Genomic DNA, 27,273 nt, shown 5'->3' on the forward strand with positions numbered 1-27,273 from the left:
TTTTCTGTGTGATAAGCTAATATGATGCTTGATGTGTAACTTGCTAATGGTTGTACTTGTATTTCATCTAATATTTGTTTTATGTTAATAGTATTTCAGCAAATTAAGGCAGGTCTAAGAAACAACAAATGAATGTATGACCTGACAATGTTGTCGCTGGCTGAAATAAGTTTCCCCGGTTGTAGAGGAGTAGAAGGTAGCACAATATGCGTACTTCATTCAATTAAAGAGAGGTTAAGCCACAACATAATGAAGCACACTGCAAAGGTGTAAACAGACACTATTGACTGTCAACCTTTTCACAGTTAATCTATTAAACTACCCCAATCCAGAATATTTGGAGTAAATAGTCCTTTGAGGAGATTTTGGTTCAAATTGCTGCTTTTATTAACTAGCATTTTATAATATCCAGTATGAAATTCTCTGCTTATGGGCCCGTTTTCAATCATCGCATTTACACTGCAAAATGGGTACGATATTATTGCCCAGAATCACAATGCAGTATTTATCAAAAGCCCCATTTATCAAAGAGCACTGCAGGTTCAGGGCTCCAAAAGGAACCTGTCCTTGCAATGTGATCAGAGTGATCAGTTGGAATCTTGCACAAGTGCTGTCCAGATGACCATCCAGTGGCAGGACAAAAACAGGCGCCTTAGGTCAAAGTTCTGGGACCCAATGTTACCATTTTGTGACGTTTTCTTCCAAATCCAATATGTGGAAGGCCCAGAACAAGCTACCTGTGTCAATTTTCTGTCCAGCGCATTCCAACTGAGGTCCAACCAACCCAAAACTATCCAGTGGCATGCCGAGAAAAGGCCCCCAGTCCCCTATCTTGTGTGCAACAATGGAAGGTCCAACTGAGACCACAACCCCCTAGTACAGGGGTAGCCAACTCCAGTCATTAAAAAATACAACAGTTAATGTTTTTTCTGGTCTCCTCATAGAATTGCATGTGAAGTAATTAGCTCTATGTGTGCATCTTTTCAATTGTGTTAGTGAGTAATGAATACATCCGTGCACTTGCTAGGTCTTCTGCATATTGTGAACAGTTGGTATCTCTTTTGGACTGGAGTTGACTACATTTGCCCTATTATATGTTCTGGGATACTATTTTAACACTTTTTGTGAAATTTTCATCCAAATTCTTCCAGTGGCAGGCCCACAATTGGCTCCCCGGGTAAAAGGTCTAGGCAGCATATGTCCCAACTGGGACCCCAACCACATAGTATGTCTACTGGGAGCCAATGTTTCTACTTTGTGAAGTGTTTTTCCTCTATCTATCAAGTGTAAGGTGCAGAACAGGCTTCCTAGGTCACGGTTCTGCTCACCACATTACACCATATGGTTTTTACACTCTGTGAAGTTTTCTTCCTAATCTATATAGTGGAAGGTCTAGGATAGACTCTTTGGGTCAACGATCTGTCCAGCATACACAAATGAGAGGTCTGACTGGGACTCCAACCCCCTTGTTTATCTTCTGGTATCCAATGTTACTATTCTGTGTAGTTTTCTTCCAAATGCAAACCCCCAGAACAGGCTCTCCATGTCCCGGATCTGGCTGGTACATTTGTAGTGAGGTCTGACTGGGGCCTTAACCCACCAGAGATAGATAGATAGATAGATAGATAGATAACAGCTGTAAAAATCTGTTGGTCTAACACCTGAAGAAAACAGTGTAAGAATGTGTATAATTAGAATAAACATGTTTGCTAGAAAAGAGAGCTATTCATAATACAGTAACTGAGCTTGGGGTGGTAATATAAAACATGACAGAATACCAGCAGCAACTGTGAGGTAAAACAGACATAAGTGTCTAAAATATTACAGTTGGGAACCATTGAGAAGTCACACAATTGTAACAAAATGGGAGTCTAAATAGGTGTATAGTCTGCTGGACATCCCTTCTCATTTAAAAGTATTAAAAACAATGCTTTAGTTTAGAGGCAAAGTTGTATGGGGCCACGCACAGTGCTACTATTGTGTAGTCCTGCCTTTTGTTAGTGTACTGTTCTTGAACAGTAAATAGTGGACACATTTTATTCTGCATCACTCAGATTGGCAGAGATACAGAATATATCCACTGACCCATCAATGCTACATAGACCACTAGGTGGCATAATTATAAAAAAAAATCTATTATGCATTGTAAAGAATTATCTCTTATAGCTGCTATAAAACTACAAAGGATAGATCTTTATCAAGCAACCCCAGCGGGGAAGTCCGTCTGCTGTCCCAATAAAGGGTTTATATTACTGTAATAACTTTCACTATCACTACTGTAAAACATGTACTTGAAATAAGGACTCGATAGTCAGGCTTCCAGTGAATACACAGTATCTATGTACAGGCAGCAGACACTGAAGAACATCATACTCAGGCTTAAGCCTGGAAACACAGGTACAGTACATACAGAAACGAAGTAAATTAACATAAAAAGTCCCAGCACTCCTCATGCTTAGAAATCTTTTAACATTTTTATTAACGATATTGGGATAGGGTTACTCAGCAATGTATCCATCTTTGCGGACGATACAAAACTTAGCAAAGTCATCAAATCACCAGAAGATGTCACCATGCTTCAAAATGATCTTGCAATTCTAGATGAGTGGGCAAAAAAATGGAAGATGAGGTTCAATGTAGATAAATGTAAGGTTATGCACCTTGGGAGACACAACCAGTGTGCAAGTTACAACCTTAGCGGAGAGGAACTGGGTAATTCCATACTTGAAAAGGATCTAGGAGTCCAAATAGACAGCAATCTAGGATGTAGTGCCCATTGTAATGTAGCTACAAAAAAGGCCAACAAAATTCTGGCATGTATTAAGAGGGGAATGGAAACTAGGGACTCAAGGGTAATTATGCCACTATATAAAGCATTGGTGAGACCTCACCTAGAGTACGGAGTACAGTTCTGGGCCCCACACTATAAAAAGGACATCATAGAATTAGAAAAAGTCCAAAGGCGTGCAACAAAGCTTATTAGGGGAATGGAGAATTTAAGCTACGGGGAGAGATTAAGCAATTTGGGACTATTTACATTAGAAAAGAGACGTTTAAGGGGGGACATGCTTAACATGTACAAGTATATCAAGGGCCAATATAAGGAACTGTCACACACCCTATTTTCTACTAGAAAGGAATCTAGGACGCGAGGGCATGAGTATAGATTAGAAGAAAAAAGATTTCATTCAGCTAGTAGAAAGAATTTCTTTACGGTCAGAACAGTCAAACTCTGGAACTCTCTTCCCAGAGAGGTGGTAACGGCTGGCTCATTAAATGCGTTCAAGGCAAAGTTGGACAAACATTTACTGGAGAAAAACATCCATGGGTACAAATAAGAAATATAATTTGTCTGTAAAATACCAGAACCTACCAAATCAGCAATGGATATCTATACCAGGTTGAACTAGATGGACGCAAGTCTTTTTTCAGCCTTACCTACTATGTAACTATGTAAAAATCAGTCCGCTGTAGTGGGCTACAGCCAAAATCGTCCATGCTCTCTTTAGAAGGCCCTTGGCCCTTACAGTCACTCTCCTTACTATCTGGCCTCTAACATGCATTAATGCACTGAGGACTAGGTGAATGAGAGTTTAAAATGATTCCTCTGGTGCTGACCTCCCTCTGGCTCTGGAAAACTTGGAAACCCTGGAATTCCACTTTGAGCTATGCTGGAGTTCCAAACATCTACTGCAGCTGTAGAATATGCCAGTATTGCTTTCTTTTACCTTGGAGAGATCTGATCCCATGAGAGTGTGGACAATTCAGGTGAGAGGCCACCCCTCTCACCATACAATATACTTCTAGAATCTGATCCATCTCTGCCACTGAACATATGTGATCTATGCCCAGGCATGCACATAACAGCATTAGAAGAGGAAGGGGATATTTGTGCATCTTGCTGGGTAGGGATTTGAAGATCCCTCTCCAGTTGGACTCTGTCCAATGGATAACCAGCTAATGCTATATAAAATTGATATTACCTTTTGAAAACAAGTTACAAAAAAAGAAGCGTTTTGGACCTTGTTAAATATCCCCATATAGCTGCCCCTATAGATAACTGAATGTATTGATTTGTAAACTCTACAACAGATATATCCAGCATTATAGCATTAATACATACTGTAGCAGTATAACATAAAAAACTGTTGTCCTGCCATTAATTCAGGTTGAGAATTTCAGGCTTTTCAAGTTTATGACATATTATAAATGTGAAATATATTATTACCATGCATTTCAAGGCCTCCTAATCAAATCAAAGTAAACTACTTTCAGCTACCAGAAAGGGAAATTTTAGGAGCAGTAAATCTTTTGCATTTTTAGATCTTAATGTAGAAATCCATGTAAAACATTCTGTATATTAATTTACTGCAGCCAGTGATGGTTTAAGCACTTTAGTGACCCTTTTACACAATATTCCCATATATATAGTATGTAGTAGTTATCCCAATGGACAAAATGCTTGTGGTCAAAAGACCAAAAGGTCAAGAGATCCTACCTACAGTACACCACAAGTATATTAATATATATGTGTCTTTATGCACATGCACTTTGCTGGAATCAAAACAGCTGTTAAAATTTACTGACACCCCGTAATATACTATATAGAGCCTGTCTGATAAATCATGTAAGGAATAAAAACGTACGGGTTATATGTAAAAGTGCCATGAAGTGGGAATCACATATAAAGATCACCATAAGACACAGTGACCCATTTATCACTGATCATTCACAGTCTTGAAGTTAAAAACAAATAGATACATTTGTTCCAGCTGAGTCTAATGGCTATTATAGTATACGGACACATTTGTGTCCACTACCAGGTACAACAGAACATCAAATATTACTCCCTTGATAAGAATACAATATAGGACCATTTCATAAAATGAATCTATACCATTATTCTGATGTATGATTTATATATTATATACTACATAAGAAAGGTGTGCAGCAGCATCATAAAGATCAAAGGGGCAGATGTATTAAGCCTTAACAAGAGATAAATGCAAAGGTGATAAGGAGAGAAAAACATCCAGCCAATCAGCTCCTTACTGACTTTTTTCAAACACATCTTGTAACATGTCAGTTAGCAGGTGATTGGCTGGACATTTATCTCTCCTTATCACCCTGGGATTTATCTCTTGTTAAAGCTTAATACATCTGCCCCTATATTTTTAAAAACACTTCAATCTCCTATATAATAGCCCAAATCTGTCACTCTGTGACTGTGTGTATAACACTGGGCAGAGTCGTGGAGTGACAGATCGGGGCTAATAGCTTATCAGAGCACCGATCTGTCATTCTATGACTCTGCCCAGCCTCTACAGTACAGCCCTGCCTACCGGCGGCTTTCCGGAATTTGCTTCAGCAGCCAATCATCGCCCATTTCTCTGCCTCCTTCTCCAGAAGCGAAGCAGCCTGATGCACAGAAAAGGGCCATAGTTCACTGTCCACCTTTCATTTACCAAGCAGTGGGAGTGTCACAGGCAGCAGCAGCAGCGGGCAGCACACGGGGGAGAGGACTGAGGAGAAGATGAAAGGCGGAGTCATGGCTGCAGCCACCACCACCGCACCCCATTGGGCTGCACACGCATCACCGCTGCCTCCTATCCATCTCATGTTATACTTTATATCTTCTGATTACTTTAATGCTATGAACATATAAGCAGAAAAGCTAGCGCTGCAGCCTGTATGGAGAATGTTATCTCTTAGCCCAAATAATATTTAAAGAAGAGATTTACTGAATGGGACTTTGAGAATATATATATAATCCAGCAGTGCTTAAAAAATAAAACTTTATTGACAAAGAAACAATTAAGTGACAGACAGACTGGTTTTTAATCTTAATTTTTTGCACCAATTTGATTTCTTTTCTTTTTCTATACACTTTTCTATACAGTACGTGATTTTATATTTCTATACTTCACTTTGTATTTCCAATGTAGGAATTTGAAATAAAATAAATATATTGTAAGGTACGAATATGTATCCATACAGTGCAAGACATTTTGAATTAGACTTAAGGATATTCTTTATTCTATTTGCTAATAAAATTTTGATTTTTAATAATAATTCTGTCTGTGGAAGGAAGAGTGCATCTAAACAAACTGGTTTTCCTGGTGTTTTTTTGCTTCATCTGTTTAGTATATAAAACCAGTAGGTAGCACCCCCAACTATCTGTCTGATAATATAAATCAATCATTCAATTGTTGTGCTGGGTGTTCAATCCCCCTCCCTTGCAGCACATGAGGGGCATTACTTGTTTGATTAAGCAACTTTCACATTGGTTTTATATGCAAGAGGCATTTGTTGGGACCTGCATTTGGAGGGCATACTGGTTCCTGTAGTGCCACAGGGAAGATTTATACCCCTTTTACACCAAAACGCTGGGTGGCACCCGTTTTTTTTTAGACCCAGGTTCAAGCCGGGTGCGACCCGGCGTTTAGTGCAATTTACACCGGGCGGACAGCCCGGCCCGCACCCGCCCCCCCGTGCTTGGAGATTACAGGATGATGTCATCTCCAAGCGCCAATCACCGCCGCCGCCGGACCGGAACGCTGCTGGGTGCAGCCCAGCACTAAGGTAAGCTGCTGGGCTGCCCCCAGTCCCCACGCACACTCCCCCCGCCGTTGCACAGGAGGTGAATGGATGCTGCACACAGGCATCCGTTCACCTCCCTCCCCCGCCGCCGCTGCTGTCTGCAGGGTATAGCAGACAGCAGCACCGGCTGTCAGTGTCAGGCTGACAACCCGTCCAACCTGCGGACGCTGCGGTCCGCAGGTTGGACGTTCCCCATTCATGTAAATGGGAGCCGGGTCATCCGACCCGGCGTTCCCATTTACACCGCCCTCTACCCAGGTCCTAGCCGTGTTCTACCCAGGTCAGGACCTGGGTAGAAGTCCCGTGTAAAGGGACACGGCATCAGGGATTTACACCACCGAAGATCCGGGTCTGACCCGCCGCTGACCCGGATTTTTCGGCGGTGTAAATGTAGTGGTAACTCCTGATAGGCTGGCTCTCAACTTAGATATATTGGTAAGTGCTGTTATCATGTAGCCTTACAGTAGACAATTATATGGCCCAGAATAGGTGCTGTTATCATGTAGCCTTATAGTAGACAATTGTATGGCCCAGATTGGGTGCTGTTATCATGTAGCCTTACAGTAGACAATTATATGGCCCAGAATAGGTGCTGTTATCATGTAGCCTTATAGTAGACAATTGTATGGCCCAGATTGGGTGCTGTTATCATGTAGCCTTACAGTAGACAATTATATGGCCCAGAATAGGTGCTGTTATCATGTAGCCTTACAGTAGACAATTATATGGCCCAGAATGAGTGCTGTTATCGTGCAGTGTAGGATTTACGGTATCAGAGAGGCCTTGACAAGGCCCGGAAGCTTATCATATTTTTTGCAAAATATATGTAACTAAGATGTCTGATTTACCTTCTATTACAGTATGTTGGTTTTTCATTAAACCAAAATGTCGATTAGTGGGTTGCTAAATAAAAAAAACAGCTCTAGATGAGAGGTAAAAATATGTTAACTTGAGCACCCTGCACCTAGATATAGTGCTAGGGACCCCCAATATACAGAGAAGCCTTGACGACGGCTTACTCACATATGTGCAAATACAGTATATGTAATCAATATCTCTGAATTCTATTATCATGTAGTATTCTAGACTGGTTACTAATACTATTCGGCGAGCTGGGGGAAACCATGGATTTTTACTTACTATTTATGAAATAAAGCCAATATTTAAATTTGGCTCCCCGGAAAGGTGCCCCACCCCATCCTCGAAGCCCTGCGAATTGCGGAATTTGCAGTACTGGGGGGCATCATCATCATTCTCTGATGAAGTCTTGGGGACGAAACGCATTAGGGCGTGGCTTAAGATACCCGCTTGTCACCCGGCATTTTCCCTGGTCCGTGTCCTCCATAGCTTCCGAGGTTGGAGATTCCAGAGCGCAAGCCAGCGTCTGTGATTCCCTGTGATTCGGCGTTCGTGGAGTGTACATTGGAGCAGTGTACCCCGGGTATTGTTCATGTCATGTGGTAACCAGTCCACAGTGTTTGTTTTATTGGTACGAGCAATTGCTTTTACTGTTTTTATTGGCTCCTTATTAAATATGTCATTTACATGCACCATGAAGCGCCCCCTTGTTCTTTGTATTATATATATATAACACACAAGATCCTAGGAGAGCTTGTTTCCTTGTAGAGCACATGAGCTACAGATGCGAGTCCCAGATTCTGGGCCAATTAAGTAAAACATAGAATATTTGCAGGAGCTTGTTCCCATTGTGCTCTTTGCATAAAATATGCAGTTCCCTGCTTGTTCTCTTCCACTCATGTCCTTGAGAAAGGTCAGGGATATGTGATATCATGTTAGCAGAAGTAAATGCAATTTAGTGCCATCAATTTATTATACTGTATGAATCATACTTACTAGGAGCTTAAGTATGCAAACGGGAATACAGCAAATCCTGTAGATTTACACTGTACTACATATTGTACAATTACAATAATTGTTTCATACCTTTGAGTGTCACACTGCATACAGATACAATGTGTGACATAAAGATGTATTTTACAAAGTATTTGAGATCGCTTAACAGAATTAATGAAGACATAGCTGGATCAGAAAAGTTATAGCCTGGTGAGCTTGGCAACATGCCACATAGCAGCAAAGATAAGCATGGCTACATCTGTACAGGTATCAATAAATATCACAACCCGGTGGTGTAAGTGTAATAAGGGGTTTGTATGGTGTAAGTGTAATAAGGGGTTTGTATGGTGTAAGTGTAATAAGGGGTTTGTATGGTGTAAGTGTAATAAGGGGTTTGTATAGTGTAAGTGTAATAAGGGGTCTGTATGGTGTAAGTGTAATAAGGGGTTTGTATGGTGTAAGTGTAATAAGGGGTTTGTATGGTGTAAGTGTAATAAGGGGTTTGTATGGTGTAAGTGTAATAAGGGGTTTGTATGGTGTAAGTGTAATAAGGGGTTTGTATGGTGTAAGTGTAATAAGGGGTTTGTATGGTGTAAGTGTAATAAGGGGTTTGTATAGTGTAAGTGTAATAAGGGGTTTGTTTGGTGTAAGTGTAATAAGGGGTTTGTATGGTGTAAGTGTAATAAGGGGTTTGGGGTGATGCAAATGGGGTATAGTACTTTTTACAATTAAGTCATTGTACATTAATTAGCTCTAAAACATTATATCTGGGCTATAAATTATCATATTTAAATTATTATAATTGAATGTTATAATGCATCAAATCTGATTGGTTAAGAACCTTGTTTTATGTGTAAATCTTCATGACCTATGAATGCCTGCTGTACGTACATGTGCACAATTTGCCTTTAAAGCATTTGACATATTTGGCCACAATTTTGCTAATTCTTGATCATTTGGTAACCCCATGTGTAGTCATCAACATAAAGTTATAAATGCTTAATTTTTGCATTCATATGGTCCATTAAACATACTGCAAAATAAGTGTTTTTCAACTTACCGCCAGCATACATAACAGCCAGCATAATAGATGATATCCATGCAATTTCACTGTATGATGTGCTGAATATCTCCTGAATTTCTTTGAAGTAAACAGTAATGGCTTTGGGAAATGCATATGAAAATCCAATTGAAATGAAAGAAGCAAAAACGACCACCCATCCCCAGCCTCCATCTGGAGGGGTGTGTTGTAGCGTCACTGGCATGTCAGGCATTTTTTAAAGTGTGGATATTCTGAAAAACAAATAATTTTTTTCTTAGTTTAGTCATGAATAAAAATACATATAAAAAAAATACATATAAAACACATCCTAGTATTTTGAGACAGGTCATTACAAATGAATAACTATAAAAAAGTACAAGTTGGGACAGATTTTTACTTAAACTTCTACAACAAAAACCGTCTTCTCCCATTCATCTCTAAAAATTAAATTTTACATTAGGTAATATAATATCAAAAGAGATGAAAGAAACATACAGGAAGCAATATAATTGTAAACAACAACTCCACAATTGGCCACTACAACCTGTATATATATATATATATATATATATATATATATGGCACTGAGTCTACTAATGACTATCAGTGGTGCCGAGAGGGGGGGGGGGTACTAATTACCTAGGCCCAGGTCTGATGGACCACCCATTACCTGGCAGCAGCAGCAGCAGCTGTAGTCACTCTTCTCAACACAGAACATGCTGCTGTCTGCTGGGCTGCAGTGTGGCCAGCGAGGTGCTTAAAGTGCTATTTTTTTCTGTATTTTGTTCCAAGGGTACATGGTCATGCCTCCCATGATTAGGTCATTCCCCCTGAAAAGTACTGGGCCCAGTCAGGCTCTCTACTGCCCTGATGGGTAGCCATGAGCAGAAATAATGTAATTTATTTACTACTTATAGGTGGTAGAGGTGGAACATTTTACCTTAGGCATTATTACAGAATCACCCCCAAATGCTATATGGAATCAGTAACAGAAGGCCAGGACATAAGTATAAGCTCAGTGGCATGTTGATAAATCCACTGGCTCATATAACCTCTGTGAAAGAGCTAATTATAGACACCTCTACAATCAGGAAGCAAATACTGGAACATGGGTTAAAGATGACTCCCATTAAGATCATTGACCTAGCCTGCTAATCGTGTGACTGCACCCATACATTTCAGTTTGTAGATCTTTCCTAATGGAATGTGTTTTTGAATATTTGCATGCATAGTGGTAAATTACAGGTAATTGGGTACTTGTGTACAATCACGGCTCCCACGATGTCCATCGTATAGGAAAAAATGGCATTGCATGCGATCGCATGCGATTTTTAACAGAAATGCATCCAAATGCATTGAAATTAATATCAAACATGTTCGATGACCCCCAAATGTAATTTTTGAGGCTGTACCACCCCCACTATCAACGCGAACCCGAAGCGTGGCGAGCGCAGCGAGTCCGCGAGGGGCGGCGGTACGCGTCCTACGACCTTTTCATACCCCCACTATCCACGTCGGCGTGGAGTTGAGAATAGAAAGTGTGGCGAGCACAGCGAGCCACCGAGCCCGAAGCGTGGCGAGCGCAGCGAGCCCCACGAGGGGACACGGATACCTTCTCAGGTATATGCGTCCCCTCGCGGGCTTCACAGGTGTCCGTGTCCCCTCGCGGGGCTCGCTGCGCTCGCCACGCTTCGGGCTCGGTGGCTCGCTGCGCTCGCCACACTTTCTATTCTCAACTCCACGCTGACGTGGATAGTGGGAGTATGAAAAGGTCATAGGACGCGTACCGCCGCCCCTCGCGGGCTCGCTGCGCTCGCCACGCTTCGGGTTCGTGTTGATAGTGGGGGTGGTACAGCCTCAAAAATGACATTTGGGGGCCATTGAACATGTTTGATACTAATTTCAATGCATTTGGATGCATTTCTGTTAAAAATCGCATGCGGTTTTTCAAAAATGCTAAAAACTGCAAAAATCACATGCCATCGCATGCCATCGCATGCCATCGTATGCCACTACATTTGGCATGCGATGGGAGCCGTGAAAGTACACAAGTACCGGTAATTGTGTCGAATGCCTCAGCATTGTGTACAACCTCTGAAATAAGTTTAACGAAATTATCTTCATTACCTACTTTACCCAGGAATGGTAACTCATAATGTATGTTAGTTAATCAGGGATATGAATTACCTATTTTGTCTAGAAAATATGGAAAATACCAATTTTGCCTGGGATCCACTTAGTCTATAGGTGCCACCTTAAAAAGGGGAGAGGTCTCACACCTTCTAAAGATTGTAAGATAGGAACTTGTTGATAATAAGCAATAATTCTATAACACCTATGGTTTAGTAGTGTACTAGATAAATAATAGTTGATGGGCTGCTACAGTATGGGCAGCGTTTTGGATTTGACTGATATCTTCACTCACCATCCATTTTCCAGCCAGGCAATGGAAGAGAGTAAACAACAATTATTTCTCATTTTGTCTGAAAAACATTTAGGAAATGTGCACAAGTGGGTATAGCACCTTCATTTCTTCATTTCTACTTTGCCTAAAAGTTACAGGTGTTGTGCTCAAGGCCTTTGTTGCCTACTTTGCATATAACACATATTAATATCAATTGTGAACATTACAAGGGGGCTCAGGCTATGCACAGAACTCCTGAAAAATTGGCACCACACCCCATTATTTAGGGATTCCCGTAAATTCTGCTGCCTCCATTCCCATTCCCCAGGAGGGATAAGTATTGAAGAATGGGTGCCATGTGTGTGGAGTGGGCCCTCTAGGACTCATTGCCCTTTTTGCACATAAAAATCTGCTACTGGTCTGCAACATACTGAGGAATTCTACCCCAGAAGAAGATGGTTGCAATATTTATAATATTTGATTGCCATGGCAAATTCACAAGCAGATTATAGCGCTCCATCACTGAGAGAAGTAATGGGTTCTAGTACAACTGTTTAGTTCCCCACAATCTGGCAGCTAATTATTATCAGCTGACATTACATATTCTCCTCATGGTCACCACAGTCTCCCAAAAGGAAGAATTCACAAGCCTAAGGGAAAAATTGCACTTTAAAACAAACTCCACACCCCAGAGAACTAGGATTGCCTGGCCAGATTATACACATTGCCAAATAATTAGCCTCCAAAGTACTATAACAGCCTTTTTGGTCAATGACTACCATTTACTGGTTCAAAACAAAATATCTACCAGGTCATTCAGATTTTTGAACATTAGCTTTAGTTGTCAAACCAACATTGGTTTACAAAATCTGACAAGCCTCGTCTATTCATAGGTGCTGTGGTTGTAACTCACTTATTTGCTCTTCTCTATCAGGTGGGCAGTAAGGTCACTCTCTACATTCACTTGCAGATAATTAACCCACAGGGGCATATGCATCATTGTTTGGAGATTGATAAGGTGGAGACAGATAAAGTACCACCCAATCAGTGGCTAAAAATGACAGTTAGCAGCTCAATAATTGCTTTATCTCTCCCTACTTTATCACTCTACACTCGCCTTTTTATCCCTCCCCCAGTCTCTTCACTTCGGAGGCTGTCTCCTCAGACAGTCACTGTGGTCACTTTGCATCATCCCAACTAGCGAAGAGATGCTCTCCTGTGTCAAACTGGCCACTGTGGAAGACCTGGAAACCACTCAGGAAGTGGCGAATATATTTAATGTCATCCATGCTGCTAACCTCTTGAATCTTTTTGAGCAGGAGAGAGTATATTTGGAGCCAGTAACATCAAACATATGCAGTATTTAGTTTGCACAAATTATGTGTTTTCTACTTTATGGCCAATGATTCATTTTAACCTGTAACATCTGGACTGATACCATCACACCAGCAATATTTTAAATGAACTTTACACAAGTTTTGTGTCCTCACAAGACTATTGCATACATACAGCTAATAATCACAGAGCATGAATTTAAGGTAGCATTCCGTAGGCTTGCCGGGCTACTTAATGTCTTTGAAAATCCTATAGATAACACATATGACTAAGTTGAGACAAGCTCAGCACAGAGACATACAGTATATTGACCACCATTGCTAACACTACCTTCATAGGCGGGTATACTGTCTGTGATGCAAATACAGTATGTACATAATGAGTACTATGCTTTGCCATCTGGAGTTTTGCAATAATGCGTATATCCTTAGATGGAGGGAGGAAACATTCCAGAGGGATAATTGCTGTTTACTTATGTAAAAAGAAACATAATTGATTACATGAAGCTTCTTTGCCGTGCTTCACACGAGTTAGCTGTTGTATGTGTATATTTAATGCCTAGCATTGCTGTTTTATGGCAACTCTCTTGCACCCACCTGCACAATACAAATATAATGACACCCAAATTGTCACTAGGGCCGAGATGTACTACGCCTTCAAAAGAGATAAAATGGAGAGTGATAAACTACCCACCAACTGCCATTTTTCAAACAGAGATGGTAGCATGACAGTTAGGGGCTGATTGACTGCCACTTTATTAATCTCTAATTCATCACTTTTCAAACTTAGTACTATGGGCCTGATTCAGGTCCAATTGGTCCCCGGCTTATTCACACCAGGGACCAATGTTTTGGCTCTGCACATGCAAATATGCTAAAATACGCATGTGCCAAGGTGTTCGCATGGGGGGGGGGAGGGTGCGGGATGGAGACGTTCAGGGGGATGGTGCATGGGAACACCCAGGACATCCCCATGGAAACGCTGGGTCCTTCCATGGGTACGTGGGCGGGCAGATGCCTGCCGGGGTGGGCGGAGGACATCACAGGAAGTCAGCCTCCTGCCTCATTCTCGGAGTCGCGTGCTGCAAATATAGGTCAGTCAAGACTGACTTATATTTACGAACAGGTGAAAAATCATTCTATGGTCTCCCATACAAATGAATGTTTATGGTAAACATCCATTCACATTGCAGCAGGGATGTTTATGTGGGGGGCAGGCATTCGCTTACCCAGCGGGCAGCGTTAGAGGGCTCGCTAAGCAGCGAATTTATGCTGTTTAGCGAGTCAATGTGAATTGGGACCTTTGTGTGATAAAATATACATGTGGACTATTGAAGATCAGCTTCTGCAATCTTGTGCTGGTGTCCTCCTCTACTCCCCTTGGAAAGTCTGTCTGCTGCATAATCTGGTTTTATAATACTGTAGTACACCCATTGTACATTGGGTACTTGTGTATTTTGGCGGCGCCCGATTTCAGCATCGTTCGATGAACGCATCGCATCGCATGCCATGTACCCGATGGCATGCGATGCGACGCGATTTTGACCCCCTATACGATGAAAAATCGTATAAGCACCCTAAAGGGTGCTTTTGAGCACCCTAATGGGTGCTTACAATGTTAAATGCACCTGCACGCCACCCCCCCACTATAAACGTGAACCCGAAGCGTGGCGAGCGCAGCGCGCCCGCAAGGGGCGGCGGTACGCGTCCTACGACCTTTTCATACCCCCACTATCCACTATGGAGTTGAGAATAGATTAGTGTGGGGAGCGCAGCGAGCCACCGAGCCCGAAGCGTGGCGAGCGCAGCGAGCCCCGCGAGGGGACGCAGATACCTTCACAGGTAAACGCGTCCCTTCGCGGGCTTCACAGGTATCCACGTCCCCTCGCGGGGCTCGCTGCGCTCGCCACGCTTCGGGCTCGGTGGCTCGCTACACTAATCTATTCTCAACTCCACGCCGACGTGTATAGTGGGGGTATGAAAAGGTCGTAGGACGCGTACCGCCGCCCCTCGCGGGCTCGCTGCGCTCGCCACGCTTCGGGTTCACGTTTATAGTGGGGGGGGTGGCGTGGGGGTGCATTTAACATTGTAAGCACCCATTAGGGTGCTTAACATTGTATAAGCACCCATTAGGGTGCTTATACAATGTTTAATCGCATCGCATCGTATGGCATTGTATGCCATGTACAATGGCATACAATTTGAAAATTGTATGCCATCGTACACTAACCAACGAAATCGCGTCGCATCGCATACCATCGCATGCGTTATGGTATGCGATGCGATGGGCGCCGCCAAAATACACAAGTACCGTACATTGTAGCAGAGAGTGAACATTCAGTAGCCCTTTAACCATCTGGTAGTGGGAATGCATTTTGTCAGAAACTAATTGATACTTTTCAAGTGAGTATGTGGTGATAACAAAGGGTTGCCGACCCTCCCGGAATTTCCGGGAGTCTCCCGAAAATCGGGACCCCCTCCCGGCCCCCTGGAAGGGTGGGCAACCCTCCCGGATTCAGGGGGGACCCCCGCTGTCCCCCGGATCGCGGCATTAAAATGCCGCAATCCTCGGGTCTCAGAGGAGAGGGCGGAGCTAAAACGGCACAATTGCGTAATTTTCCCTGAATTCCCTGCTTTACCAGCATGGGGGCGGGGCTTAGTGATGTCACTCATAAGCCCCGCCCCCTGAGCGGAGAGGAGAATCTTAAAGTCGGCAACCCTGTAATAACACTGTTTTTTTAGATCCTACAATCAATGACAGAGACAATAAGGATGTATATACAGCATAATGTGAAAAAAACAACATTTATTTTGACATATTGTGGTTCAGCGAAGAAAGATTAATGTACACTTTTGCAGTTTTAAAAGATTATGACACAGTACTTTTTGTTTTTAAGAAGCAGATACGTCAGTGCTTGCTCCAGATAATCCTTGCCGCGTCCGCTCCAGAGTGCACACATTTCTTTTTTGTGAACTTGTGGAAATATATTTGCAAGATATGCAGCCCATATTAGAGGATAACAAGCAGGTAAGCACCTCACAAGGGTGTGCTTTTAGACAGGTGTGGTATAGCAGGGACTGCCGGGACTCAGACAGAGTCGTGAGTGATGCGCTCGCCACACTGCAGCCACAGTGGCTCGCGACGCTCACAACCTATTCTATTCTCCCTCTATGGGGGTCAAGGATCCCCACGAGGAAGAATAATAGCCGCTGCGCATCTTTTGGGATTTTAACAGCCGGGATTCCGAAGTCGGTGTAATGATTGTTGGAATCCCGACTGTCAGTCAGTCATCGGGCACCCCTTTTAGACAGCTGTTGCCATGAGAATGGTGAGTAACGCCTTCACTGAGTGCAAAGAATAGATGTAATATCACACGCAATTGGTAGCTGCTAAATACACTCTGTGATCACCTTAACCTGTACAAAAAACAATCACACAAAAATGTTGGTATAGGGCTACACTTGGAGGGTGAAATCAATGTTTGTGATATAGTATGGTCAAAATTGATCAAACCCAGCAGTCTTTCATTAAAACTTCTTAATGTGCCCTTTGTTCCTCCAGCGGCAGAGTTCAATTGCTAAGCCAGTCAACGGCATTAAGGAATTAGTTGGGATAATTGGTATATTTCTCATAAATTTGGCTTGAACACCCTGAAAAGTTTATAATACTGTAAAAAAGTCAAATGTCAAAATTGGGTGGGGTCTGACCTTTTGTTTTAGGAAGCATAAAGATAATTATTTGAAAAACCAGGATCAAATGGCCTGAGTTATTTTGTTTCTGTGCAGGGTAAATACTGGCTGCTTTATTTTTACAATATAACTTAGATTTCAGTTTTAACATATCCCACCCACATCTAACTCTTTTTGCACATGTTACATCTGCCCCACCTGCAGTGCACATGGTCTTGCCCATTGTTAGAACAATTTTGTCCTGCACTGAATTAGGCCCAAAGTCCTGGAATAAAGCCAAGAAGGTGCATGATTCAAAATGCTGCTTCACAGAGACGCTGCTTACACAGATCTGAACCTGTGGTAACTCAACGCAGCAAATCATTAATGCATTCACTAGGGCAGGTCTACCCACATCAAATGAAAAGGATGCAGGAGGTTTGTTATCAAACAAAAGGGTTGATATCCTGCACCACATACATAGATCTTGTCTATAAATCATGCAAATGCCTCCTTCAAAGTCAAGTCAAATTGCTGATAAATATGTGTGAGAAAAATAAGGTATCAATAAAAATATGTTACTAGTTGGTGACAAGTTTGTAAATTGATGTGTTAGTTTAGGTGAGCTATGTGTTCGTTTAGGTGTAAGCTGTGGCTGCAGTGTGGCGAGCGCATCGCTCACCCCGTGTCATGCTCCACCCAAATGGAGTGTCTAGTTCCATATATGGAGAGATTGTGAAAAGAGATTGTGAACTTGACACCTAGAATCACGGGTGTGTACAGCTACATCTGACTTAGATCCATATGTAGCTCATCCCCAAAACAATTAGTAACGATTAGTAAATGTATCTGTCACTCATTCCATTTCCCCCCAAAAATGTAACAGTATAATGTGGGCTAGGTGAAATAAGGGATAATGCTAGACTAAACAGGGAGAGAGGGAGATTGCTGTTATTTCAGGAGTCTCCTACAGAATGCAGGAGGGTAGGCAACTATGCTATATATAGTATTAAAATAATATTATATACACCAACCACCAAACAGAAGTTCCAGCTCTTTGCTTTTGCAAATAATTTGGTATGTGTGTAACAATCTCTTCCTAGATGTGTAGTCACTAGAATGCTATCAGTATCCTAAAATAGTCACTCGGAGGCTCTCTGTATCATAAATTGCACAATTAAAGTTTTGGTATTCCAAAGAGGTTCATTAAAGTACTATTTATTAAATATAGGTCACTAGAATGCTTTATGTAGTTATATAGGCCACTATAATACTTTTGTATTTTAAACTGGACGCTGAATTACTCTTCATTATATAGAACTAATAATACTTGTAAGTTAAGCCTGAGTTTGAATACAGCTCCATAACATAGAATTTGCTTAAATAAAATGTCACTCACGTTAAGTAAATTGTCGGAGAGCTCACAGTGACCTCCAACCTGACCCACTAGATACAGTATGCTACTGCTTATATACACAGCTTGTCCATGCATCTTTTCTCCGCTGTAGAAAGATATGCTCATGTCTGTCTTTCCTGTATGGAGATGGCTTGTTATACCAGAGAACACAACTTCTTGCTTCATATAATGCACTACCACACACTGGCCCTTATTCTGATCGGTGCGGCCGGATCCGATTATGCGGCCAGGACCGTGCGTGCGAAACCCCGCCTTCCATACGGATCGCCAACTCCGTCCGTACGCGGTAAGAAGCTGGCACGTGTATTTTCCACGGAATACGCCTCCTCCATCTAAGGGAACCTCCCCCATCATTCGATGGTCGCAGACCATCGAATGCAGGACCGAGTGCTCCACCAGCTCCCGCAACCTCAGACCACACGGACATTTTTCCGTGCAAAAGCAGGGATCTGGGCGGGCAGCTGACATCCGGCGATGTCATATGTCCGCCCCCTACACGTGCGTCACGGCCGCATTACCATACGTACGCCCAGCGTTTGCATGGGAACGCCCATGAAACGCGGTGGCGTATGCATATGGTAATGAGCCCAAATAGCCCTTCACGCCCCTCTCCACCCCCTGTTCGGAGTGTTCACATATCATGCGGGATTTGGCCGTACGGCCCGCTCGCACATGCGCAGAGACGCCTCTGCACATGCGCAGACACAAAACATCGGCGGCCCGAACGCAGGCGGATATATCCGCAACGACCAGAATAAGGGCCACTGTGTGCAGCTGTGTGCTATCTAAGCAGAACACTACCAGTTTTTAACCCCCACATGTTCCTGGTTAGATCTCTTGAACTGGCTATGTACATTGATTGCTTATTGTATTACCTGTGCTATTCAACAAAACATAATACTGTACCTGGTTAATAAACCACAACCTGTAATTCATTGTGTGGACTGATCTCCATCACATGCTGCTTCCATCTGTATTTAATTATTATTATTTATTAACAGTTTCTTACATAGCGCACACATATTGCGCAGCGCTGTACAGAGAATATTTAAAAATTCACATCAGTCCCTGCCCCCGTGGAGCTTACAATCTATATTCTCTACCATGTGCACAAACACACACACACACACACACACACACACAATTTTAGAGTTAATTTTGTTGGGAGCCAATTAACCTACCTGTATAGTTTTGGATTTTGGTGGGAAACCAGAGTACCCAGAGAAAAACCATGCAAGGGTGGGGAGACTATACAAACTCCGCACAGTTAGGGCCATGGTGGGAATTTAACCCATGACCTCTGTGCTGTGAGGCAGTAATGCTAACCATTACACCGTCTGTTATGTATCACTATCAACATATATAGATGATCTGCCAATAAGTTAGGCCATCAGCATGTAAAAAATAACAATACAAAGAACTCGTCAGCAGAAAAGTCCTTTCTTCATACTAAGGGTGAAAATGTACCATGCCAGTAATACTATAGGCTTTGCTAAGGTAACAGGCTCAGAGAAGTACGCTACAGGAAATTCTCCATACAGAGGGTAGGTAACATGGCAAAAGTTGCTGAAGGATAATACTGATCTAGGGGATATTCCCAATCTGGTTGATGTGGCTAGAGCCACGGGAACCATAGATATAGCAGAAGAGCAGCATGTGTATTCTATAATTCACAAGAAGTTGACAGCATGTAAAATGTGGTTGGCATTGCAGAGGTGTTATTAAGACAAAATGTTAATGAGACAACTCAGCCTGAGGCACACTCTATACAGCCTTAAACTAGGTGTGTGCAAGAATATGAATGAGACTTGAAAACAGCTTTACATAAACTGAAACGTTGTTATACGTCTCTGCTTCACTGCATTAAGTTACTCCGAGTGACGCACCTTCGCGTTCTGTATATATATATATATATATATATATATATATATATATATATATATATATATATCTCTCTCTATATATATATAGATATATATATATATATCTATATATATATAGATATAGAAATACAATATGGACCTCGTATTGCGCTAACAAGTATCTGCTGCTACTCCGATAAGGCTCCCCTGTTAGTGGGAGTCAGACAAGAGATACAAAAAAATAAACTGATAAAATTGGTGTAGCGACAGTTGATAATTGTCCCTTTCCCGAATGAGATGTGCAAATCTGTTCAATGTAAAAAGTTCTTTATTGAAACCCAACGCGTTTCGTCAGAACGACTTCATCAGGGGTAAAACAGAATGATTTTCAAGTGTATGATTTGATCAACTTTTAGAATTCATACAGGGTAAAATCCAGATGTAGGTAAGTAGAAGCCAAACTGGCTGGGTGATAGGATGTTGGTGTAGATCCGTGAGTAACACAGTTATTAGGGTCCCTATTCAGAAGGTTCAGGGGAAGGATTCCTTTAGGCTAATAGTTATCCGGTCAATAGACGCTGGAGACACTAAACATATTTCAATAGCAGATGACTTTTTATGTAGAGTCCGTTTATTAAGATATAGGTGTGATCCTGAGCTGTAAAGTTCAGAAAATAATTCAATAGAAGGTGAATAGATATGCAGACTCCTTTTAGTTGGGTGTGGGTAGGCGTGGTCCTAAGTTGTAGTATTTCACCATTCCAATAGTGTGAGCAAGATGGATGTAGGCTACACCGGCCTTAAGCTGGGTACACATATGTACAATCGTCGGGCCGTTCTTCCGTTCTGCGGACGAATGGCCGTTCGATTGTATATATGTGTACGCAGTCCCGATCCCTTCGTTGCGATCGATAAACGGCCAAAAACGCTCTTGGCCGTCCACGGTCGGTCGGTCGAAGGTTCTTTGCTGCTTAATATTCTTCCGACAGGACGGCTCCATATCGAAAGAAAAGTGACATGTGTACGCACGTTCGATCGATATGCAGCCCGTTCCTGCGATCATTCCTCCCAAAAGCAGCACGCCCATGTGGGTGTTGACTAGCTGCGTCATCCCTCCATCAGCGCAGCATGTAAACAACAGGAAGTCTTCTCCCCCGTACTTTCCGCGCCATGCTGTTAAAGAATATTCGTTGTGTGTGCATTCCTTTTGAAATAAATAATCGTTGTGTGTGCATTCCTGACAGATATAGTTATAGAAGATAGATAGATAGATAGATAGATAGATAGATAGATAGATAGATATGTGATGTTCATTGTTCTGCATAAACACTTAACATTTATTAAGAAATACTGACAAAAAATACTGTGAACACTTTGTTTATTTGAGGTAAAACGGTGGTCGGACCTGAACAGAGTGTCACATACAGGTGCTTGTCATGACATAAGTGCCACGTGTGAAGGTGTAGCAGGAACGCCCACCCACCCAAAAAACATCAAACACATTTAAACATGGTGGTGTATGTAGTGGAAAGCGGTCCCACGGCAGCAACGCATCACATGGGAACATCCCGGCCTGCTCACATGTGATGCATTGCTGCCGTGAGACTGCTTGCCATGACATAAGTGCCACGTGAAGGTGTAGCAGGAACGCCCACCCACCCAAAAAACATCAAACACATTTGAACATGGTGGTGTATGTAGTGGAAAGCGGTCCCACGGCAGCAACGCATCACATGGGAACATCCCGGCCTGCTCACATGTGATGCATTGCTGCCGTGAGACTGCTTGCCATGACATAAGTGCCACGTGAAGGTGTAGCAGGAACGCCCACCCACCCCAAAAACATCAAACACATTGGAACATGGTGGTGTATGTAGTGGAAAGCGGTCCCACGGCAGCAACGCATCACATGGGAACATCCCGGCCGTATCTAAATAATTAGTTTCCAGAGATGCCAGTCCTAACGCCTCTTCAACTAGCTCACTTTCATCCATGGCAGCAACATGGTGGTGTGTGGGCTGCGTTCTTCTGCGTAGATATAAAAATATATGGAAGTCTTAAAAATCGATAGTGATACATCATTGTTACATCTTGTTTTGTTACAGCCATCGCTATTTGCCGAGGAGGAATCTTCTGCATCGCTGGAGGTGGCATCACAGCTGCCTTCACCGGCCCTCTGCTCCACCCCCACACCAACCGCCACCCCCAGCGCTCAACCTCAAGCAGAAGCACCATCAAGAAGAGGGCGCAAAAGGCCGAGGCAGACTCCAGATGCTGCGGACGTGGCAACCACCAAGATCCTGGAGTCTGCTAACAGATTGATGACCATGGAGGAAGATGATGCGGACCGGGTGGGAAGTGTATTGGCTGACAATTTGCAAAAGTTAGACCCGGCTACAAGGGTGGAGGTAGAGCGGATATTCTATGAAACGCTGTACCGGGCCCGTGTGGGGACTCTGTCCCGGCACACACGGCTCACCGATGACACCCCTCTGCCTAGGGTTGAATTTCAACCCATCAGCCCTGCCCCTATACCACAACAACCGGTATTTCACCCGGGGCAATATCCGCAGTACCAACATTACCAGCCACCAACCGGGCAAAAGCAGCACCAACCGGCAACGTCGGCTAATACACTCCCACCAGGTCCACCTGGTGGCCACTTCCTTGGTTTATTGGAAAGTCCATCTCCTTCACAACCGGCGATGGATACAGGGGATTATGGGGTGGGACAAGTTTACCAGCAAATGTAAATATTTTATATAGTTGATTTAATTGCATAATTGTTTTAATAATATAGTTTAAATATTTTTATGTTTAAGTATTTCTTTATTATTTATTTCCTTGTTATTTATGTTATATTTGTTATAAGTTTATAAGTTAATAATTTATATAAAAATTAAAAATTCTCTAATCTAGTTGGTGTCCGTGTGAAAATATAATTTACCATGCAGGGTGACTATAGGGCACAGATATACATATGGGGTACATGTATGTTGTTTCAATATTTATCTTCATGTATTGCTCCTGGAGATTGTACAAAAGTACCAGGAGAAATTGGCATAGAAATAGGTGTGGTGGAGCCACTACATGCTAGTACATAAACACCAGTACTGGGTACAGTCTGCACTCCAGGTGTCGAGGCATTGTGCCCTCCAGGAATGCCTGGCACCTGAGTACTACCACTCACTTGCCGTGATTCGGTCAGTAATCTGGCCCAAGACCAGGCTATCGCCTCCACCTCCTCCTCCTTGCTGCAAGAAGATGCGGAGGACAACTTGTGCGGCACTGTGAGTATACAAATTTTATTGGCATAATATTGATTTGTACACACCAAAAAACAATATATTTACAATGACAAAAACCTACATTTTTGAGCAATCATGTCATTCTGCCACTCCACAGCCCCAACACCATTGAAATAATTCAAGTACTCGTCTCTTGACAACTTTGCTTGCGTTGATGCATTTCTGGTGTTTAAATTATTTGCCAAAGCTGTCAGACCAATAGGCTCGTCAACAACTTGGCTTTCGTCCACTGTAGCCCCCAGTTGTTGTGTGTGCACCGCTTTTCTGCGCATGTAGTTGTGCAGCACACAACAGGCCAGCACCACTTTGTCAATCTTATCTAGGCGCAGATTGATGGCACTGTGAAAAATTCTGAATTTATTACTCAGAATCCCAAACGCATTTTCAACCACTCGCCTGGCACGTGACAGGCGATAGTTAAAAATGCGTCGTTCCCTGTTCAGTGCCCTTTGTGGGTAGGGTTTAAGGACATTAGGGTGCAATGCAAAGGCCTCATCCGCCACAAAAACAAAGTTCGGTACTTATGTAGTAACTGGGCTGCCGATTTTGAAATCGGGTCCATCGCATCGCATCGCACCCGACCAAATCGCATGCGATGCGATGCGATGCGATGCGATGCGATGGACCCGATTTTTCCATAGGATTCAATGTTAAAATGGACTGAGTCCATTTTAACATGGAATTCAATGGGAAAAAGGGGTCCTTTTCATACCCCTACTATCCAAGTGGGCATGGAGTTGGATATAAACCTGTGGCGAGCGTAGCGAGCCACCGAGCCCGAAGCGTGGCGAGCGTAGCGAGCCCCGCGAGGGGACACAGAATACCGTCCCCTCGCGGTGCTCGCTTCGCTCGCCACGCTTCGGGCTCGGTGGCTCGCTACGCTCGCCACAGGTTTATATCCAACTCCATGCCCACTTGGATAGTAGGGGTATGAAAAGGACCCCTTTTTCCCATTGAATTCCATGTTAAAATGGACTCAGTCCATTTTAACATTGAATCCTATGGAAAAATCGGGTCATCGCATCGCATCGCATCGTATCGCATCGTATGCGATGCGATGCGATATCGCATCGCATCGCATCTGATTGTATGCCTTAACTTAAGGCATACAATCAAAAAATCGGCAGCCCAGATACTACATAAGTACCCAAAGTTCAAACCGTGCTCATTTTCAGTCCGCTCTGGCAGATTCAGTTCATTTTTTTTCAGTTTGTCATGGAAAAATGTATTCTCCAGGGCTCCTCCATCTGAAACTCTACCATTTTTTCCAATGTCCACAAATACAAACTCGTATCGGGCATTAGCGATGGCCATTAGAACAATGCTGAAGAACCCCTTATAGTTATAATAAAAAGAGCCACTCTTTGCAGGGGGCATGATTCTGATGTGTTTGCCATCGATAGCTCCACCACAATTAGGGAAATTCCAAAGATCACTGAAATCACGTGCAATAATTTGCCACTCCTCCTTGGACGATGGAAACTGCAATATAAAAGTATATGCGTATTAATAATCTGTTGGGTTGATTTTAGACCCATCAGCCCTCCCCCTTTGCAGCCTCAAAGCTATTACCCGCCTTATCAAAATGACCCCCCACCCACTGGTGTAAAAGTTTAAATTAACAGGCATTGTAAAGATATACATTTAGGGTACAGGTATGTGCACATATGGGGGACATGTATGTAATTTCCATATTTACCTTCATGTATTTGTCCTGTAGAACTTGGACGATGGCATCACAGGTGTCTGGTATTATCAGCCCCAGTGAGATGATATTGCGGTGGTGAATCTCAGGTCGGCAAGGGTCCTGCCTGTTGCCAGGTAACGCAGCGTTGCCACCAGTCTCTGCTCTGCAGAAATAGGCCTCCTGAAATAGGTGTCCTCTCTTTCTATTAAAGGGGTAACCAGTGTCAGCAGCTCCATGAAGGTAGCGTCATCCATACGGAGATAATTCCTGAAGTCATCAGGATTGTTCTCCCGTATCTCCTGTAGCAATGGCATGTGGGAGAAGGTGTCTCTCCTCAGAAGCCAGTCTCTGGTCCAGCAGCTCCGATTCTTGGTCCTTTTTCTTTTTTTAATAGCCTGCAATCTAATGGCCATAGCAGCCAAAATGCACGCACGAGCCTTCCTTCTCCTCAAGCTCATAATTAAAAAGGCCCAAATGCACCGATAGACAAACGTACGTACGTATATCCTGTACAGCTAGCAATGATCTGAATAGTCACGGCTCTATTCACTGTACTACACGAACGATTCTTTGTTCTGTGATCACGCCTCGTTTTGGTATGCTCTTTTAATCCAGCCCATTATGATAATGTTGTGTACATTTTTATCGTGCGAATAGCCAGAAGGGGAGAGTGTGTACGGTGGTACAATCTTTTTCTTGCGATTGTTTGGACGGGAGTACATCGGACGTCGCAAGTAAAATTGTACATATGTGTACGCGCAGATCGGTCGTATGTTTCGGACGGCCGAACGTGTATTCGGTCGATCGACCGGTCGCAAGAAAAATGAAATTGAACATATGTGTACCCAGCTTTATATAGAGAATAAAACGATAATCGGGAGCAGAACTCACTCAATCGTATAAAAGTAGATTTGATTTTTCAGCGCCAGTGGGGAAAATGAAATGGATGAAGTACTTGATTTTTAGAAGTCACTTCACAAAAAATATCACCACAATGTAGCAGTTTTCAGTAGCTCCTTCACTGGTCACTATCATTGTATGAGACAGATAATCTGTAGTGTGTACCCTGCTTTAGTCTCATGATCTGCTTCCTGTATAAACTGGCCATGCCCAATTCATTAACTATGGAACCCCTACAGCACTGTGCTATTGAAAAGGAGCTGGAACCCATTTAATTCCAAATGCACCTAATGAACGTTACAAGCATTTAAATAACTAAAAATGGAATTCAGCTAATGGTTAAAAGACACAGGGGGTTATTCTGGTCTGTTCGCAGGGGGGACTGATGTTTTGCATCTGCAGCCGCATTTCTGTGCATGCTAATATGCCAAGTGCATGTGGCAATGGCAAACAGACTGTTCACCGGGTGCACGCACCCAAGACCGCGGACGGGGGGCAGCCGCGGATAGTCGCTACCATGGGAACGCCCAGTGGTTCATGGCTGTTCCCATGAAAACGCTGAGCGTTCCTGTGGAAATCGCCCGGTGACATGGGCACCGGGGGAGGGCAACTGTCATCACCAGATGTTAACTGCCCGTCCATTTCCTCTCAAGTGTACACGCATATCTAAGTGACCTGAGAGTCACTTTAGATAAGTGTGCACTCACCATGTCTTTCGATGGTCAGCGACCATCGAATGATGTGAGAGTTTCCCGCTGGCCTGCGAATAGATGTTTATGTTAAACGTGCAGGTGTGGGGGAGGGGGGTCAGGCAATCGCAGGGCAGCATCTGGGGGACTCGCCGCCTTGCAAATCATCCATAATAAGGTCCACAATCAAAGGTATCTAAATTGTACACTTTTTAAATTCTTTTAGTATAGAACTACAAAACATGATACACAATTATTTCAGAAGATAAAAAAGTGAGTAAAATACTTTAGGAAGAGTAAAAAAAAGAGTTTAAGAAATAGATATTAGTTATGTTCATGGGTGGATTGGGATTTTAAACCAGCCTGGAAAATTTCTAAAAGCAGCCATAATTGGGGTGGGATCTTGTGAGGGGGTGTGGTCAGCCAAGGGGGTGGGGATATTCCCACCTCATGTATACCTCACCCCTCCTGATTTCCCCACCACATTTATGCTGCAGACCAGGGTGT

The 27,273-nt window shown here is 42.9% G+C and overlaps 1 protein-coding gene across 2 annotated transcripts in view; it reads right to left on the minus strand.

The window, feature by feature from the left end:
* Window positions 1-27,273, minus strand: part of LOC146074490 (monocarboxylate transporter 2-like) — an 84,122-nt gene that overhangs the window by 36,715 nt on the left and 20,134 nt on the right. For both annotated transcript variants that reach the window (XM_083182633.1, XM_083182632.1), the window contains exon 3: window positions 9,515-9,747. In XM_083182633.1, coding sequence (XP_083038759.1) covers window positions 9,515-9,728 — 214 coding nt within the window. In that variant the 5' untranslated portion in view covers window positions 9,729-9,747. The remainder of the gene's footprint in view (window positions 1-9,514; window positions 9,748-27,273) is intronic.

The sequence above is a fragment of the Crinia signifera genome, chromosome 4, assembly GCF_055691185.1.
Source record: "Crinia signifera chromosome 4, ASM5569118v1, whole genome shotgun sequence".
Taxonomy (NCBI): Eukaryota; Metazoa; Chordata; class Amphibia; order Anura; family Myobatrachidae; genus Crinia; species Crinia signifera.